This window comes from Pantherophis guttatus, chromosome 2 (assembly GCF_059756535.1).
Source record: "Pantherophis guttatus breed Tessera chromosome 2, ASM5975653v1, whole genome shotgun sequence".
Classification (NCBI taxonomy): Eukaryota; Metazoa; Chordata; class Lepidosauria; order Squamata; family Colubridae; genus Pantherophis; species Pantherophis guttatus.
The window spans coordinates 69946816-69966750 of NC_142064.1; the positions used below are offsets into that span (position 1 = coordinate 69946816).

General features: G+C 38.0%; 1 protein-coding gene across 3 annotated transcripts in view; it reads right to left on the reverse strand.

Moving 5' to 3' along the window:
* Positions 1–19935, reverse strand: part of TJP2 (tight junction protein 2) — an 89643-nt gene that overhangs the window by 51194 nt on the left and 18514 nt on the right. The window contains exon 2 of one of the 3 annotated variants that reach the window (XM_034410272.3): positions 9370–9481. Coding sequence is in view for 2 of the 3 variants with exons in the window: in XM_060690534.2 (XP_060546517.2) it covers positions 3473–3535 (63 nt within the window). In the remaining variant the exon portion in view is untranslated. Of the gene's footprint in view, positions 1–2922; positions 3669–9369; positions 9482–19935 lie in introns of those variants that run through there. The other 2 variants (XM_060690534.2, XM_034410271.3) reach the window with 2 other exon arrangements.

Sequence of the window (19935 nt, forward strand, 5' to 3'; positions counted from 1 at the left end):
CACAGCTATTGAACTGCTCCAAGGCCTTATTCAACTGCTGGGTTATTTGGTTGTATGTTTCTCTTTTCCCACTGTACTTATCTCTTCCACCAGACTTATTGTGATAATAAACCAGGAAAATAAGTCCCATGCAATCCCATTCTCTCAGACCTTGTCCTACTTCAATAAAGGAAGCTTATGGCTGCCTCCAGACAGCAGATCCTTAGAAACATACTTCCCCCTTCTTTCTGCAATGCTCTTCCACATTGCAAGCCACAGGCCACAGCCTTTCTGAACTCGTTGGTATTACATTCATTGGATGACAAGTAGACAATATCTGCTGGGGAGAGCAATGCTTCATAGACTTTGTTGGTCTGTTTTCATCAGTATCCTTTAAATCAGCAATAAGGAATATGGTACCTGAACTTTTTACATCCATGTTACACGTTTATAAAGATTCCATATTTTAAAATCTTGCAAATGATTCTGTGCTGAAGCAACACATAGTATTTGACTTTCGTGTGTCTTGCACTATTATAACTCATATTTTCTCCACTGACAGACCTCCAGAGATAATAGCCATCTCAGAAAAGGGATAACTTCAATTATTGGGCAAATTATAATACATGATACTTTAAAAAATGAAATAAAACCACCTGAAGCCATTCATCCCTTTGTTGGTTTAGTATTAGCTAAGAGTATGAAATGCAGAGTTCTATTCAAAATGTTTGGATGTGTTTGGATGAGAGAGAGAGAGAGAGAGAGAGAGAGAGAGAGAGACAGACAGACAGACAGACAGACAGACAGACAGACAGACAGAGACAGACAGAGACAGACAACAAGCAGCGGGTCAAGAATTCAAATGCTACCACTTGACAAACTTTTTAAGTTTCGTACTCATGCTGAGTATGAAAAGGCATTAGTATTTTACAAATTAATATTAGTCACTCTTACCACCGAGAGTCACTCTATGAGGGAGATAGGCGGTTCCTAAATATGATAAATATAGGGAAAAGGAACAGTAAGAAGTTCACTTCTGCTGTCAGAACAATAATTTATACATCTTTCTTCCAACCATGGGCACTGAATACTACAGTACGCAATAATATTTGAATAAAATTAACAGATGCATATTGGCTTCCAAAAATTATCTAGTTAGCAGCAATGAATGTTTCCCTCGCGCATATGTGCTGGTCATTCCCAACTCTAGGGGGCAGTACTCATCTCTGTTTCAAAGCCGAAGAGCCAGCGCTGTCTGAAGACGTCTCCATGGTCATGTGGCCGGCATGACTAAACGCCAAAGGCGCACAGAACGCTGTTACCTTCCCACCAAAGGTGGTTCCTATTTTTCTACTTGCATTTTTTTACGTGCTTTCGAACTGCTAGGTTGGCTGAAGCTGGGACAAGTAACGGGAACTCACCCTGTTACGCGGCACTAGGGATTTGAACTGCTGAACTACCAACCTTTTGATCAACAAGCTCAGTGTCTTAGCCACTGAGCCACCAAGTCCCGCTTTCTAGTTAGCCTATCTTAATTTAAAATGATAAAGTTTATGTTATTTCCATACCTGGCTCTTATTTTTGCTTCTTTCAAAAAACATTAGTGTTTTCACAACTGGCTAAAATTAGCCAAAACAATACCTTTTATTTTCTTTGAAAGTATCATCTCTGCAACCTTGCGAAGTCATAAAAATACTCTAAGGCTGAATTAAGGGGATTGAGAAATGTTTTTAGGTTGGTCCTTAATTCCCAATGTGCTATTAATTTGTATATCACAGTAAGATATACTTCACTACATAGGCTACCTGGACGAATTTGTGAGTCACTCCTAATGCTGAAAATGTTACAGAACTTATAAAAAATTGATTTTCTAGAACCAAGAAATAAACCATGCCTCGGATTTTATCTGAATAGTCCTATTTCCACCTTCACTGCTCTAATTTTACAGAAAATGAACGTATACTATAATTTCAAATGTCTATTGAACCACTACATTCATTGTCAACATGTCTGCACAATACATTAAGTCATAGGAGGTTCTACCATAGTTTAAAAACAAGAACCAAAACTGGATAGGCTAGCACAACTTGTTAAATCATAGACTACAATTGGGTTCATACAAGGGGCAAGGTATAAAATAATTTAGTTGGCTTAGTGTCCTGTTTGACATAAGTCTCAGCCAAATTCTCCCTCCCTCCCCACTGTGTTTGCATTAATAGGTGCACGTATCCCATTAACTTGTGCAGTTGCTTTTCGGCTTTGTCCAAAAAGGCTCTGGACTTTGTCCTATTAGTGAAGTTTGACAATTGTTTGCCTAGTTCATCATAGTTTAAAGCATGCAGTCTTAATATAACACGCAAAATCACTCTCCTGTGTGTTTGTGCAGAAGTCAAAAAGGAACAAAACCTGAACATCACCCATATCAGCCTTTTATCACCGGGGGGCCCTTCTAAAGCTTGAATTACACTTCCTCTGAATCCTCATGTCTGGGGCCAATGAGAGTTGTAAGTCTTGAGGGCACTCAATTGTGTCAGATGATAAACAGCACCCAGATCTACCTTGAGAACAATTAACTAAACCATGGGCAAAGAAAAGGATGTTTGCACTACCAGCAAAATAGCAACTACCCTGGTACGTAAGTTCCATTCTACAACCTCAACTCTCTCTCTTGCACTATGGACTTATCACAGATAATATACCCAGCAATGTATCCGGAAAATCAATCAACAGCCCTAAGTTAGCCGCCTAATATCGTCCATCGTTTTCAATAACCAAAAATACGTAATTTCCATTTTTTATTTTTATTTTTTTTGCAGCAAAGGAAGCCCCGGGTCCATTTTAAACCGATTCAGACGGAGTCCGTGAATTCCACTCTTGAAGCTGGCGAGGAGAGGATGAGAGATCGGAAGGAAACGGGGCAGGCGAGGATGCTTCAAAACTTACCCTAAACCATGGTGAAAACATCGCCCGAGCAGGCAGATAGCGATCGCTCCTTCTCACCGGCATCTCCAAGAGTGTTCCTTGAAGGAAACCGCTACGGGGAAAACTTCAGCCGTCCCACTTCCCCCGATTTTCACGCTCACAAAGCGGCGGGCGCCTTGCTATTCCTGAGCAACTCTTGGGCTTCCTTAAAAACCCCGAAAAAAAAAAGTTTCGCACTCTTTGAGAACCCAAAAACTTCCTCTTCTGGCCTCCGGAGTCCTTATCCCATCCTCCCAACAAATCCAAGAAGCCGCCCGGCCGGAATATCCAGCCGTTCCCTTCGCTGAGCGCAACTACCACACCAAAGCAACACTCTTTAATAACGCCGCTACCATTCCGAGCCGAGAGGGGGGGGGTTCCACCCAAAAAACTCGCGCGCACCTGTGGCGCCGACTTCACCCCCGTGTTCGCTATGCAGACTAGGCGAGTGAAACAGGCTCCCACGACACCGAGAACAGCAGCGAAGGATAAAAACGGGGGAAAGGAAACGGTGTTGGCTGCTAATACAGACCTGCTCCCTCCCCCCTCCTGGACCAATTGGTTCGCTCCCGATGGAACCCTGCGCTGCTCCCATTGCAACATTTCGCCTTCCCTCTTGGAAGTTGAGGGGCGGGCGCCGGCAAGGGCATTAATTGTTCGCTTGACGCCTCCCATGATGCGAGGGAGGAATCGCGGCAGCCACTCAGTGCCTCAACTCGACCAACGCTTCCGTTTCTATTGGGGGGTAGGGGGGGGAAGGGAAGAGTTACAAAAAGAGTAGAAAAAGAAGCGCGCAAGTACGCGCATACACACACGGACACATACACTGGGGGGGTGGGGCCGTTGTGAAGAAATTAAGCTGCTGCATAAAACAAGAGCTCGGTTAGGAAAAGCGTGGAAAAGCCCATTTCAGAGAAGTAGGAGAAGAGGGTCAGAACAACAAATTCCTATGCGCTTGAGTAGGCCTTTAATGCTGTGCACTGATGCTGGGCATGAGGAAAAGCTACATTCCTTCACCTCCAGCCTTGGGCCTGCAATCTTGTGTTTAAGCCATTTGGAAGGAAAGCCCAATTCTAATTGTTTGAGGACCAGGGCTTTCCTATGGAGTTGCCTGAAAGTTTCAGCTTTGATAATGTCTACCATCTGGGACCTGCCAAGAAAACTGCAGGGACTTGCCCAGTCCCCAGGAGTCAAAAACTGCCTCGAAGGCACACAGAGGCTTCTATTGAGTATTTCACAAATCTTAGATAAACTGGACCTGGGAAACAGAAAGTGACACACAGGTCCTGGGGTTGGAAGAGGTTTTAGCAAGTGAGAAATAGAAGAGATGGAGACTGTCAAGGAAAAATGAAAAGTACTGAAAGAGAAATTCTTGGTGAGGTTGGGAATAACATGTTTATTTTTTCAATGACTAAACTTTCCATCAGATAGGAATGTCATCAGTCCAAACTGGTGGTGTAAAGATCAGTGTGTAAAGAACAAGAATTAAAGTTGTCTACATTTCAAGTCCTAAAACCAGGAGATGGAGATAATAGCAGCAACAACGTGTACTTCCAATAATAAAAGCAGGCCAAGAAACAAAACGTTAGATTTTTTTATTTCTCCGCATCATCTCCCCCACCCCTCTGAACAGAAAAAAATAAAAATAACTATGAATAATATGGAGAAGACAAATTAAATAATAGTAGTGCCCTAAATACAGGAAACAGTAATTGAAACTCATGTAGGGATTACAGCTCTCTTTGAGGAGTAGTGGGTGCTCCTAGACTGGTGTGGCCGCCTCAGCAACAATTTATAGAAGTGCAAAATAATCTCCAAGGGAAAGTATGCCTAGTGTAATGGTATTTCAGATGTTTCCAGTAATAATCAGTTTGCAAAGTGAGTACCTTGTTTACTTTCAGAGATTGAAACCAGACAAAGCTGTGATCTTATTCAACTGCTCAGTCAGTAAGGAAAAAAAAGGTTCTGTTCTGGCAGAAGTAACACAATGTTTGAGAAGCATTGCATGTTTTTTAAACAATAAAATACTGTATGAAATAAATTACATGGCTTTTTCTTAAGTTGTTCCTGGTTTGCATCATAGGCAATCACAATTACATTCCTAGATTATTCTAATCAATAAAAATGAGTAATTGGTAGACAGGATGAAAATAATACATTTTGTTCTGCTTATTAATACGTATAACAACAACAATAACAATAGTGATAATATATGCTCAGTTTTGTTTCAGGTGCAGAGACAAAATGTTTACTTCAACCATTACAGGGTATAGAAAAAACATGTAAAATGGAGATTATTCCATTTATATCCATTTGAGCAACCTTTTCCACCCTGGCACTATCTTGATGCAATAAGACCATAGCTCTCAAAACTGCCAGCCAGTAAGACTGAAGGCCGTGGGAATTCCAGGGATTGGGAAAGGCTGTTGTTTTAAAACAAAATGTTGCAACTAAAGAGGAGGCCTTTGAGGTCACTTGAGTCACAACCACATACTCTTGAATTCAAAATTTAGTCCACTCAAAGGAAGTGAAATATCATTTGCTTTTTTTTTCCTTCCCCTTTTCTCAATGGACAGATTTTTTTACTACTACTATATAGTTGTCTCTGAGTTCATACACATAGCCAGATAATTATGTTTCATATGTTATCTATGATAAAACATATGGCTTGCCATGTGAACCTTGGTTTAAACCAGGAACAGCAAATAAGAGCTGACAAGGGATAAGGAAAGTTAGGAATTGCTGTTCTAAAATTATTTTATGAGTTCTCTTTCCAAAGAACGCAGACAATGAATAAATCTTATTTGTACTAACTCTTTCAACAGAGGTGAATTTATGGCCCTGTGACTGGGCATTAAGTTGACTGCATATTTTTGTCTCTCTTGAGAGGCAGCTTGAACCCCTTTTTAAAAGTTTTCATTTGTTTTTATAGTTGCAATTGTAATGCTTAATAAAACTTAAACATATAATTTAATAAAATTTAAAAGAGTGATGTGACCTGCATTTTTTAAGATGCCAATGAATTTTTAAAAAATTCATAATGCAAAAACAAAATCTACATTTTGTTTTTTTTAAAAATTGGACTGTTGCCAATTATTCAAATTTTTAAAATAATAATTCCTTCATTTCTTAAGATTTGCATATAAAAATGGCAGAGGTGAGACAGAACAGACAGTTCATTTTTAAACCTTTCAAAAAAACTCACCCTACAATAAAGAGACGGAACTACTCGTTCCATATTGCAAATATCCATTTTTAGTGCAGAGCATTTTTATTGGTAAATCAATTTGATTTGAGAGAAACATCTCCCCCATCAGGGTGGATAAAAATCAATGATTTAAAAAAAAAAATCGGATTTTTTTGATTTAAATCGGATTTTTTTGATTTAAATCGGATTTTTTTTTATTTTTATCTAATTTATTTTAATAAAAACTTTTGGGGTAAAAATCTATCGTATGATAGTTTTCTATTTAAGATACATAAATAATTTAGTTTATTCAGCATGAAATGGAGCTTAGTTATGTAGCATGAGGCTGTATATTCTGCAACACTGGGACTATCGGTGAGTCAACAGTGGGTCAAAGGAGTAGCAGAGATGACAGTTGCTCTTTAAAAATTATGATTTAAATCAAGCCATTTTACTAATGATTTAAATCATGATTTAAATTGTGATTTAAATCAACTTGATTTAAATCAAATCCACCCTGTCCCCCATGTTCTCAATTTTGTGTTGCACTGTATTTAAAAACATTTTGTACCCAGAGCAGCTTACAAACAAACCATTGTTACAACCTACTTAGGAAGACAGCAGCATCAATGAATTACATACTGCCAATGAGATGTGAACTTCGCAATTCATTCTAAAAACCAATCAGTGAATTCTGCATTTTACTGGATGATCAAGCAATGTAAAATCCATATAATATAATTCAGAACAATGTTTACTTAATGTTTTAGGATTGCCTCTCTTTACATTTCTCTTCGGTTTAAGTTTTATATTCCACTGATCTGGAATAAATTCTTTTTTCAATGAACAGAATTTTACAAGTATACACAAATAATTTAATATAAATAAGTGATGAGGAGGACTTCCCAAGAATTCTCCTTTAAAATCCACTTTATGGTGTAAACCAAGGTTTGGTAAGCTTTTCTTTGTTTCCCAATACCTGTCCAGGAAAAGTGCCTCAACATGTCCAAATAATCAGAAGCACATCTCATTGTGACATTGCATTATAAAGTTTATCTCTTCTTTCTTATGTACAAGGTTAAAATTTTCTGAACTTGTTTTGGGGGGAAAGCATACTTAGCAAGGATGAAATGCCCTGGTTATCAATAAACCTATAATAAAAACTTGTATTTACTCATTTTCAGGATATCAGGCCATGATTTGGTCCCAGCTACTAACTAAATGAGTCCGAAAGGAGAAGGGCGGTATAGAAATTTGAATAATAATTTTGAATTTGAATAATAAATGATCTTCATATTAAATAGAATAGGACATTGAGATTTGTAAATCTCTTGGCTTAGCAATAACCATATATAGAATCAATGGAGATGCAGTCCACCATTAAACCTAAGAGAAAAGCAACACTTGTTTCAACTGCTGGCTCTCAATTTACAAACAACAGTTTATGGATATGCAGCAGCTTGATTCAAATACAATCGACGGGTATAAATCTACTTCGAGATGACATCTTTTTGCTTCAAATACATACTTTTCTGCATTTTTTTCTTCACAGCTTCTTATTGTTAGTGATACTTAAGACAAATTCAGTTCTTTGACATAAATTTCCAAAAATATTAGGCCTATTCTAAAAGATGTTTTCAAAGGAAAATAGCACATGACCTTGATCAAAATGTTTACTTTCAACAGAGTTTAATCAAGAGAAAGAAATCTTCTTTTCAGTGGCTGGCAAATTCATCTATAACAAGAGAATTCAGTAAAACCAACTTATCTGTCACTACCAATCTGTTTTTCCCACTGGAAATACTTAATGCAGCCATGCGTACTGGATGACCAGGGTTAAAGCCTCAGTTCTGCCTGCATATATTTGTTAAAGATAACAGTGGCAAATGAAAGTAACATGATAATGTGAGTAACTACAAACATGATAGTAGTGAAAGATGCAACATGGGAAAAGTAACTCCTGGCAGAATCTTCACGTGAAACATGAGTGCCCCAGAATTTGCCACCAGGCCATGCTGGTTTAGCTGCTATGATTTATAAATCAGCAACGCAGGTTCCTCACTGTTACTATGCATTTTTCTCCACGGAGGTCATATGACCACTGAATGCTAATGAATTCAATTGGATTCTATACAGATATACAAGTAGTCCTCAATTTATAACCATTCATTTAGTCCTCAACTTATAACCATTCATTTGAAGTTACAACAGCATTGAAAAAGCGTTTTATGACCATTTTTCACACTTATTAACCTTAGGGTGTTCCCCATGGTCAGATAATCAAAATTTGGATGCTTGGCAACTGGCATGTATTTATGCCAGTTCCCATGTTCATGTGATCATCTTTTGCAACCTTCTGACAAGCAAAGTCACTGGGGGGAGCCAGAATTACTTAACAATCATGTTACTAACTTAACAACTGTAATGATTCACTTAAGAAAGAGTGTAAAATAGGTCAAACTCATTTAACTTGCTTAGGAAAGGAAATTTGGGGCTCAAATGTTGTAAGTCAAGAATTACAGTATCTGCACAGAATAGCATTTTTGGATTTTTATACTATCACCTTAGATTTTCCTATATTCATTGTAATTACCTATTGCCCTCTCCCTATACTCTTTTCCCTGCCTAAAAGGAAAATTTGTACTGCAAATCATCTTCAAGAATATAACTAAGGCCATCATACATCATTTTACTTTTTAATATATAAAATTAAATGCATAGAAAACCTACCTGCTCTTTAGAAGTACCTTAGATAAGAATTTGGGAGATAGCTTTACTTTGATTTTGTTTAAATAGGAAAATATTTTTTTCTTAAACCCTTTAAAGGATTTGCTTCATTATGTAAATATGGCCAGAGTACTAATTTATGATATGGTTTGTCAAGACTACATGATATACTAATGTATATTTCCTACAGCAGTGTCCTTCAAACTTTTGGGCACCAGGGATTGGTTCCAGGGAGAAACGTTTTTCCGCGGACCAGAGTGGGCATGGTTTCACGTGATGCCTGATCCTGCAGATGGGGCTTCACTTGTTAGCGTGGACCAGTTTCTGGGATGCCACGGACTGGTGCCGGTCCTTGGACTAAGATTTGGGAGTTGGGGACCCCTGCCCTAGAGAATTTTTTACAATTAAAAGGATCCTGGAATAATAATTGTAGAACTACAACTCCTCTCTTTATTGTTTCAGACTGTTAATTGAAACTATTGAATGTATTAACCTCTGAATGTATTAACACATACCTGGGGAAGGTCTGGCTTCAGTCTTCTTAATGCACTTCCTGTAAAGTGCCTTGGGTTCAAATTACAGCTATACTCCCATTCACAAGGAGATGGGTATATTGATGTCTGGTCCCTAAATGAATAATAACAGAAAAACAATGTAAATTGTCAATGCAATTAACCAAGGTCAAGCTTGAAATATTATCAACTGAAGATTTGTAATTACTGTTAAATTATGCTATACAGGACATAATTCTGCTTAGCAAATTAATGTAGAAAATATTTCTCTTTTTGACAGATCTCTTTGGTTGTTTAATACTATACATGATAATGACACACATTTATACTTTAATTTATACAATTAAAAAAAATCAATGCATCAATATAAATATGCCTGTTAGAACCAGATCTACTGATACACTGGCTTCATATGTATAAATTCCCATGAAACAATAACTAGGCTCACATATTGTGCTAGGCTACAATTCAGAGTTTTTTTTAAGAGCAGCAAAATGTGAGAATCCATTCATTGTGGCTTAACAAATACTATGAATCAAGCTTTTATTGTTTGTCCATCACACCCTGGCTTTAAAACACTCCAATAAGAACACTGAATTATTCCAAAAACCAAGACTGAAAAGTTGTAGCTCAGTGTAATGTATGAATTCAGCCAATGTCTGAATTCAATGTTTGAAATGTCCTGGAGTAGGAGTAGCTAATACTAGATCCATTTTGTCAAGAAGCATTGGGTGATAAAATTAGAGGAAGTCTTCGAGACCGCCTTCTACCGCCTTCTACCGCATAGCTTCCAGCGACCGGTAAGATCCCATAGAATTGGTCTCCTCCAGGTACCATCAGCTAAACAATGCTGGCTGGCGGGCCCGCAGGGGAGGGCCTTCTCTGTGGCTGCCCCAGATGTCTGGAACCAGTTACCTCCTGAGGTCCGGACCATCCCCACTCTATTGGCCTTCCGAAAAGCGGTGAAAAACTGGCTTTTCCGGCAGGCCTGGGGCCGTTGATCTCATTTTGCAATCTGACGAGATCCGGCCATGAATGGTGTGAATGGGTTTTAATGTCTTTAATGTTTTTAATTTTTAAGTGTTTTTATAGTGATTTTTTGAGTGTATTGTGAGCCGCCCTGGGTCTTCGGAGAGGGGCGGCATAAAATTGAATGAATGAATGAATGAATGAATGAATGAATGAATGAATGAATAAATAAATAAATAAATAAATAAATCAGAAATTTTCTAATCATTGCTACCTGTACTGTATACTGAAAGAACAAGGCTTGAATCCACATGTACATTCAAATCTGTTAGCTTTAGAATTCAAATAAATTCAGAAATATGGGAAGGAAAGGAAAGAACAAAGGAAGTGCTATACTAGGAAGAGAATACAAGTTCAAATCTAGTTATTGATCCAAACAATTTTATATTTTATGTTTTAAGAAGTATTTATACTTATAATAAATACTATAATAATGGCTTATGATTTATGACCATTTTTCACACAGCTAATAAAATGGGTCAAAACTCATTTAACAACCATTTTAGCAACATAAATTTTGGGCTCAATTATGGTTGTAAGTTGAGAAATCTGAATAGATACATTGGGCTCCTGGTCATTCTGCTGATCAGGTGCTAGGGTAGCTGTTGATGGATAGCTTCAAGGTTTCCATGCTTTCTGTTTTATAATTCTCAGTCTTGAAACTAGCTTATACAACCCTTCAATAGAAGATTTTTGTCTGTATTATCACATATAAATCCACCCTGTGATGGAAAATGGAACACGGCAGTATAACACCCAGCACACCTCTACATCGTATCTTCAGAAGTCAATAAATTAAACATTATATAATTCTTTTAATAAGCAAAATATCACAAGCCTACCACATTTCACAAGATTTTTCATATGGGATCTTGCAAGATTAGAGAAAAGCCAAAATCCTGCACAACTGCCATTACTACATGGAATTGTGCAAGTGAGATTGCTGAAATCTTGTGACATTTTGGATATTTTCTTTTTAATTTTATTTTTACAGATCAATGTCATTACGCAGTTGTGCCTACTACTTGAAGAAGCTGCTCACTCTTGGAGAAGAGGAACAGGCACCTCCCTAAATCTAGTTGTTAATTCAAATGAAAAGTACTTTGCAAGGGGTTTAAACGAAGGTGTGAGCTCCTACTTCATATGCTCTGGAACAAATTTCATCTGGAAAACTAGTTCTAGAAATGAACTTGGTTCAAAATGAGCCCAGCCATATAATCCCCAGCTATTTGTTCAACAGGCACTTTACAAGCACTCTAAGCATGATTTCTTTATTCAAGCCTTTATTCAAGTATAATGATTTCAGTCAGTTCCAAGCCCACTAACCATTTCTCCTCAGCTTCCTACCTAGAGGCATTTCCTGTAGAGCTATATCAATTAAGTCTAACTTTTAATTAATTCCAAGCCTAGTATGTAGGCTTCTCTCTCTCCCTCTCTCTCTCTTTGCCTGTTTTTTCTCCATCCATCGAGTCATTTCATAGAGTGCCATTAAAAAGACAATTCACCTTCTAGCACCCTTGCTTATTCATAGCTTTGTGATGAACAACCAGCTGGATGACTCTGATCCTTTCCCACCACACCCTAAACAGAACTGGACTGCGCTTGTTAACCAGGAAATTTCCACCTTTATGTAATTATGAAAGCCCTGTATATACACATACATCCCTATAATAAAATTACTCCTTGCAATCTTTATTTCACAAATAAGAAGCATGGTGATATTGTCACCATTTGTATCTCTGTTTTATTTACTAGGCTGCATTTAGTTTCCACCTCAAGCTAACAATGCCAGAAGAAATACATCCTATATATACCTTTCATACAGTACATCTATACAGCAGATTCTCCAAGTCTGCAATCTCTCAATGCCCATGACCTTGATTTCAAGAAGTGCAATTTTTGGCTTTGTTGCTTGGACATGTCAAGATCACAAAAAAGTTCGGCTAGTCTTAACAAACGTATCCTCCATTAATTTTCAGCCCTCCCACCTGGTACCAAAAAGAGATTAAAAATAACATGTTTTCTACAGAGATATTTGTGCTGTTCTGATCACACTACCTATGTGCTGCTCCAAGGTTAATTAACTATTAAAAAATAAAATACAGTTATGGCCTACCTCATATCTAACTCTGCTCTCCATCTTTCAGAAAGACTATCAATTCATCTGCAAGTTTACCCACCTGCAAATTTGGGGAAGGGCACTGAACTTTACATAGAAGTCTACAGCTAACCTATACAAACACATGAGGCTTTAAATTTCTTATCCTGCTTGTGTATTCTGAAATCCGTATTTTAAGAATATCTTGTTCAACCATACTAACAACAGTTTTTCCACCTCTTCCAGCACTTGAGGCCTCTTCTTGGTTAGCATTGTCACTCCCCTTACAACATTAGCTACTTTAATAGCCTCTTTCTGCTTCAAAATAGTTGAGATCGTACTTTGATTTCTTGTAGTCTGCAGCAAGATCGGTAACACCCACACCACCCTCATACTTTTCAATAATTTCCTTCTTCACTTTGATTTCAATTTTCTTTAAAACCTTCTCATCAAAATTACCACTCTTCACTTGATTAGAGGCCATGGTTAATTCCAAAATTAATGCAGCGGCCACATGTGGGTCGCTGTTGTTTGTAAACAAACAACAGGAAATTTGGCGCTTACAAAAAAATGGCGTGGAGGGGGAAATCGGCCTCAGCCATGTTTGATCACCACCCAAGTATGTGTTCGTGACCACATTCAAAAATTTTGTGAATTTTTGGGTTGGAACCTGATTTGGTCATGGTCATAAGCTTTCGTGACAAGAGGTTCTACTGTAGTTTGGGAAGGAACAATGCAGCTAAGGAATAGGAATTTCCCCCAACACAATCTACAGGATAACCTGAAAGTCAGTTAAGAAAGGTATTTTATCTCTGAATCTCAAAATGGGGAAAGAGAACTTACTGAATTTCTAATTAAGCCCCAATAATTTGCCATATGTCACTTAAAGCAGGGGTGTCCAATCTTAGCAACTTTAAGACCAGTGGACTTCAACACCCAGATTTGATGCTCCCAGAGCATGGCTGGCTGGGGAATTCTGGGAGTTGAAGTCCACTGGTCATAAAGTTGCCAAGGTTAGATACCCTGAACTAAAAGGTAGTGAAGAATTGACAAGGAAACTGTTCTATGGGACCAGTAGGCTGCTCTGAACTCCAGGATGGGAAAAGGGAGGGATATAAATATATTATATGAGTCAAAGAGAAACAGGCCACAGAAATTTTCCATGCTCTGTGTCTCAAAACCATATAAAGCTCTTATAGGCACATTTTTAAAACGATCTGCAGAATACAGACTGCAAAGTATGTTTTAAATAAAATGTGATAAGCAAGCCAAAACAAATCAAAACCTATATATGAGAACAGCTGAAGTTAAAAATATTCAGCTTTTTCTTTATCTTCAACAATCTTTCTGAAGTTGCTAAATTACAACCACTTCTTGGTAGACAATATTTTTTCCAATCTGTTGTCCTTCCCAATCCAAGGACCTTTCATTTTAAGGAAAGATGTAATCAGACAGGGATATTTCAAATTAAAAAGGGCCTCCATTTTGTTCTAAAATTCTGTATGGCTTTATGAGTGTACATTTTATTGTACAGGGTGGAGAGCCTGCCTGTGTATAACAAGCGGTCAACAAGAAAGTTACACGGCATTTGATACTGATTTATCCATTTATTCTATTTTAGAACAAACACAGAGAATTGTACCCTGAAGCCAAGTGTTGGGTGTGCAAAAGTCTGACCTTAACATGTTACAACCATCCTCACAGCATAGATGACCTCATTTCAAAGAGACAAGCATAACTAACAAATCATTTTGAGATGTAAATAATAGTGTAGTAGCTCATGCTTAGTGATCATCGTGACCAGCAACTCTGTTGCTAAGCACCATGGTTGCTAAGTGGAAAATCACATGACTGCGATGGAGTTGCAATGTCACTTCCCATTCAGTCAATAAGTGAGTCATTACATGACAATGATTTGCGATTTTGCTTCCATATTTTTCATTAATCCTGTTTATTGGAAGCTGGTTGCGATGCACAAGAGTGGTGGCCATGTGATCACAGGATGCTGCAATAGTCATAAATGTGAGGATGGGTGTTTTTTTTTTCCAGTGTTGTAACTTTAAATAATCACTAAACAAGGCAGCAAGGACTACCTGTAATTTATCACCATATTTTTCCCATTTATCTTAGGTTCTAGTCTATTTGTGTTTTCCAAAGCTATTTTTTTCTGATTCTTGAATGAAGGCAACTTGCATTTGAGTTGTATCCTTGCAGCTATTGGAATTCCAGATAATGCTGACACTGAATTAAAATTAACATTCATTCACAATACCACTCTTGATAGATAAGATTGCTTGAAAGAAAAACATTCAAATTAAGTGGGGTTTACTCCTACATAAGTAGACTCATGATCCCATACACACTTAGAATGCGATTGTATTCCCGATATGATGCCCTTCAGAGATATTTTTTCACAATTTTCATAACTCTCATCCAGCATAATTAAAAGCCTATGTTTGGGTAAGTTTTAGTGTAATACATATGAAGATTGTATTGGTGGGGGTAGCTGCTGTTCCACCCTACTTCAGAGTAAGTACAGCTGAATTCAGTGGGATTTCATTCTGATTATCACAAATATTTACTTTTCTCCAAGCTATAGAGCTCTGCTGCAGCTTTTAACTTTTTTTACTTTATAGACATACTTCATTTTATATATCAATAGGATTTATCAGTGATGAAATCCAAATATTTTTACTACCGATTCTGTGGGCGTGGCAGGTGTGGCGTGGCTTGCTGGGATTTTGAAGGGGAAGGATACTGCAAAATCTCCATTCCCACCCACCCCAGGGGAAGGATACTGCAAAATCCCCATTCCCTCCCAACTCCTGGAGGAATGATATTGCAAAATCTCCATTCCCACCCCGCTCTGGGGCCAGCTAGAGGTGGTATTTGCCAGTTCTTCAAACTACTCAAAATTTCCGTTACCGGTTCTCCGAACTGCTCAAAATTTCTGCTACCAGTACTCCAGAACCTGTCAGAACCTGCTGGATTTCACCCCTGGGATTTATACTTTATACATCAAAATATTTATGACACAACATGTTCTCCTATTTCTACTAGCATACAATCACAGCTAGCTTCTCAATGACAGTTAGTTAATAACAGAGGGGCTAAAAACAAATTACAAAAAGACTAGGAATTTTCTGGCTTATTTCTAAGACAGAATGTAGAATAAGAAACTGAATGAAAATTCTTAGAATTACATTGTTTACTTTAGCACTTATAATATCATCCTGGGACTGAATGAGGAACAGAAACAATATGGCTGTTGCTGTTCTGGAGAAACCAAGCTCTTCAGCCATGGAACCCATCTAATCCTAATCTATCTCCCTGGGAAAGATGGTGGGTGACAACCATACCCATCCCTTAGCCATTTAGAAGAACAAAATGAAATGTAATTAAAATAAAGTGTCTTCATAAAGTTCCTGTGCTTAAACTGGAAAAAAAAACCATAATAGACATCCGTGCTAAAGTATAGTACTGGAACATGTTTATATATCTTTAAAAAAAGTTTCTTGTATTCATGATTGCAAATAAGGATTTCAAAATAAAATAATAATAAAATCCTGAATCTATGAAGACATTTGAATATCAGTAAAGAACACTCCATTTAATATGAAATTTGTTTCCCTCTATATAAAAAAAAAATTCCCTTTGCCAAATCCCAGTTTTAATATTTAATTCCATAATTAAGGAATATAATTCAACATCATGTTTACATCTTTAACTGATATATTTTCCTAAAGCTTTATTAATGTATATAATTACTTCTGCTTGGGACTCCAAATGCAGATTTTTAATTGGAATTGAAATGCTTGGCCACAGAATTTTAATTCTCATTTAGCATATAATAAAGCTTCACATCTCCCTTGGAGCCATTTTTATGTAAACAAGAATTACCTGCAAAGAAACCTGTACACTGAATAGTATTGTAGAAATTTTAAAAATGCAGCAAAGTTTCAATAACAATCTTTATCATTCACATCTCCTCCCAGTTGATGGTTGAATTATCATGTTTAATTACTCCTGCACTATTTTTCACATGGTATGTTTAAATCCTGGGTGTGCGGTTGAAACATATACACAAAATGGGCGTCGGCATTTGAAGTCTCTTGAAGAAGGCAATAATTCTTATGGTAAACATTTAGCTAATCTGAAATTATTATTCCAATGTCTCTAAGACAGGAGAGGAATCAAATGAAGTTGTTTCGGTCTAAAGTAATACTATTGCTTTGAGATAAATTAAAAGTTTATAACTTTTAAAATTAACCATTTAAAATTGATGCTAGTATGGAAAACCATATTATGCCTAAAATACTTGGAGAAAATATTAGAAAGCCTCAGTGAAACATATCAAGTTATATTTACTTTTTATTCATTGATATGTATGTATGTATGTATGTATGTATGTATGTATGTATGTATCCCTTTATTATTTTTACAAATAACTCAAGGTGGAAAACATGTCCAATACACCTTTCTTCTCCTGTTTTCCTCACAACCACCCTGTGAGATGAGCTGGGAGAGACAGTCCCAAGGTCACCTAGATGGCTTTCATGGTTAAAATGGGAATCTCCTGGTTTCCACTAGACCAAGCTTTGGTAATATACAGTGTTGTTTAAAAGTTATGAACCCTTGTAATTTTTTAATATTTCTGCATGAAAATGATTTAAAATATGATCTATTATCCACCCAGTTCTAAATCTAAACAAATTAAATAACTGTGTTAAAAACATTAGGAAAACACTGAACAACAATGGTGTGAATGGCAGGGTTCCAAGAAGAGTCCAAAAAGAACTTTGCTGCCCATCTACAGTTGCAAAAGTTCATGTGGCTAGCCAAGAAGGCTATTGGAAGGATGTGCTATGTATGGATGAGACTAAAATTGAACTTTTTGGCTTAGGTGTAAAGTATTATGTCTGGCAAAAAGCAAACACTGCCTTCCAGCATTAGAACCTTATCCCATCTATGGAGCATGGTAGTGGCAGTGTTATTGTCATTATATTCTTATCCCACCTTTTTAAATATAACTCAAGGTGGTGAATATACCTAATACTTCTATTTACCCCCAGCTTGTTGCCTGTAAGGTGAGTTGGGCTAAGAAAAAAATGATTGGCCAAAATCACTCAGCCAGCTTTTATGATGAAGGGATATTTAGAACTCGCACTCTCCTGGTTTCTAAGCCAGCATCTTAACCACTACTCCAAACTGACTCTTATGGTTTTGAACCTGCTTTACTCCCTCTGGAGCAGGACATCTTGCCATCATTGATGAAACTATGAATCCTGAAATGTATCAGCAAATTCCATAGTAAAGTGTCATAGTATCTATTTATGACCTGAAGCTCATGAGAAAGTGGGTCATGCAACCAGACAACAACTCAAAAGATATGTCATAAGACCAAAGAATGTTAAAGACCAAGAAAATTAATGTGTAAGAATGGCCAAGATAATATCCAAGAATGATGTAGAAGGACATGAAGTGCAAGGATGCCCATCAACATCTCCAAGTTGAAGCTGTTCTATAAAGAGGGCAAGCCTAAAATTCATCCAATCCCATGTGCAGGATTGATCAAGTTATTGGAAACATTCGTTTGCAGTTACTGCTAAGCAAGAGAGCACACCAGTTACTGAAAACAAAGGTTCATATACTTTTGCCACACATAGCTTTGTATCCTTTCCTCAGTAAAGAAAGGATGGAGTACACCATTTGTTTATGCGAGTTCTCTTTATCTAGTTTTAGGAGTTGCATGGAGAACAGACAATGTTTTAGATTATACTATTTATGTAGCAATATTGAAAAATGGGTTCCCAAAGTTTTAAGTGCTACTGTATTCTCTATGGGCTAGAATAGATGGTCTAAGATTTGTTTTCCATAGACTTTTCCACATATCTTCTCAACAGCTACTTTAGAAATTCATCTATGTTTTGCCCTCAACAACATATGAAGAGATTAAATTGAACTAAACTACTGAAGTTCAGCTGTAATCACAGCTAACATACAAACCACAAAAAAGCCAGGGTAAACAGGCATTTAACATGGGTCACACTGTGATTTTGTAGGTGGCAAAATCATAGGCAGGATGGCCAAACTGTGCTGGATTCCAAGTCCCATAAACCAAATAATAAAAGTTAAGGAGCTTTAGGAACTAAAGCTATAGCTAATCTTCAAACCTATGACCACAATTGGATTGGAACTGTCCTGCCATTAGTGGAGTGATCGTGGAGTGGGTTAAGGTTTATGCTTGACCTGGTGACAGAGAGTGCCATGTCTCGCTATCCTCTCTGCCTCCTTCCAGCTGGGCCTGGCAAGCTCTCTTCAGACCACCAGGATCTGGCACCCTATCATCCTCCACCCTCCACTGCATGTACCTCACTCAGCACTGGATCCTGATCCAGCAATAGGAGGAAGATGATGATCAAGGTCATCTGTAGGAAACAGGGGGCAATGGCAGTGGAGTGTGTGTGCAGAAATATGTGATGGAATGCAGGGCATCCCAAAGGATGGAGATAGGGGAAGATAGGCAGATAGGGGGAGTTGAAACGCCCCTGCGTGGTAACTGCAGGCAGGCTGTAGTATGGAATTTTGATCACCTGACTGTGGGGGAGGGCACTGCAATGGGCATAATAGTCCATTTTTTTCAGCACGGTCCTAACTCCCACCAGCAGCAAAGTGGATAGACTTAGTTAGAGTGACACTATTGGAAGACCTGAAGGACCAAATTGGACATTGACTTACCTGAATATCCTTTTTTGGAACGCTGCGTATACACTCCAGCATTGGGAAAATCCTCTTATCTGACAGCAACTGAGAGAACTTTTTTTCACTTATCTACCTACTCTGTGCTCTCTCCACGCCCCCTTTTGCACCCGAATCCCCAGTCTTGAATGAAGACACAACAGGTGAACCACAACAAAATTTATTAACACAAAACAACCACAAGCCAACATACGAAAAGGGAGGGAAATGGAGTGTATACGCAGCGTTCCGAAAAAGGACATTCAGGTAAGTCAATGTCCATTTTCCAGAACGCTGCTACTACACTCCAGCATTGGGACATACCCAAGCCTAACTTCCAGGGTTGGGCAAAACACTAGTCACCTCAGTAGACCCAGACACCACTGCTTGCAAAACTCGTCGCCCAAAAGACACCTCAGCCGAAGCGTAGGCATCAATCCGATAATGTCTTATGAAGGGCGACAAAGAAGTCCAAGTAGCCGCCCTACAGATGTCCAACACAGAAGCCTGGGTAGCCCAGGTGGCCGAAGTAGCCGCACTCCGAGTTGAATGAGGTAAAATGTTCCCAGGAACAGGACGACGCTGATTCTCATAAGCAGAAGCAATACAGGCCTTAATCCAACGACCAATCGTGGTCGACGACACTTTCTGACCCATGGATGCAGGATGGAACGAAACAAAAAGGGCTTCCGTCTTCCGAAACG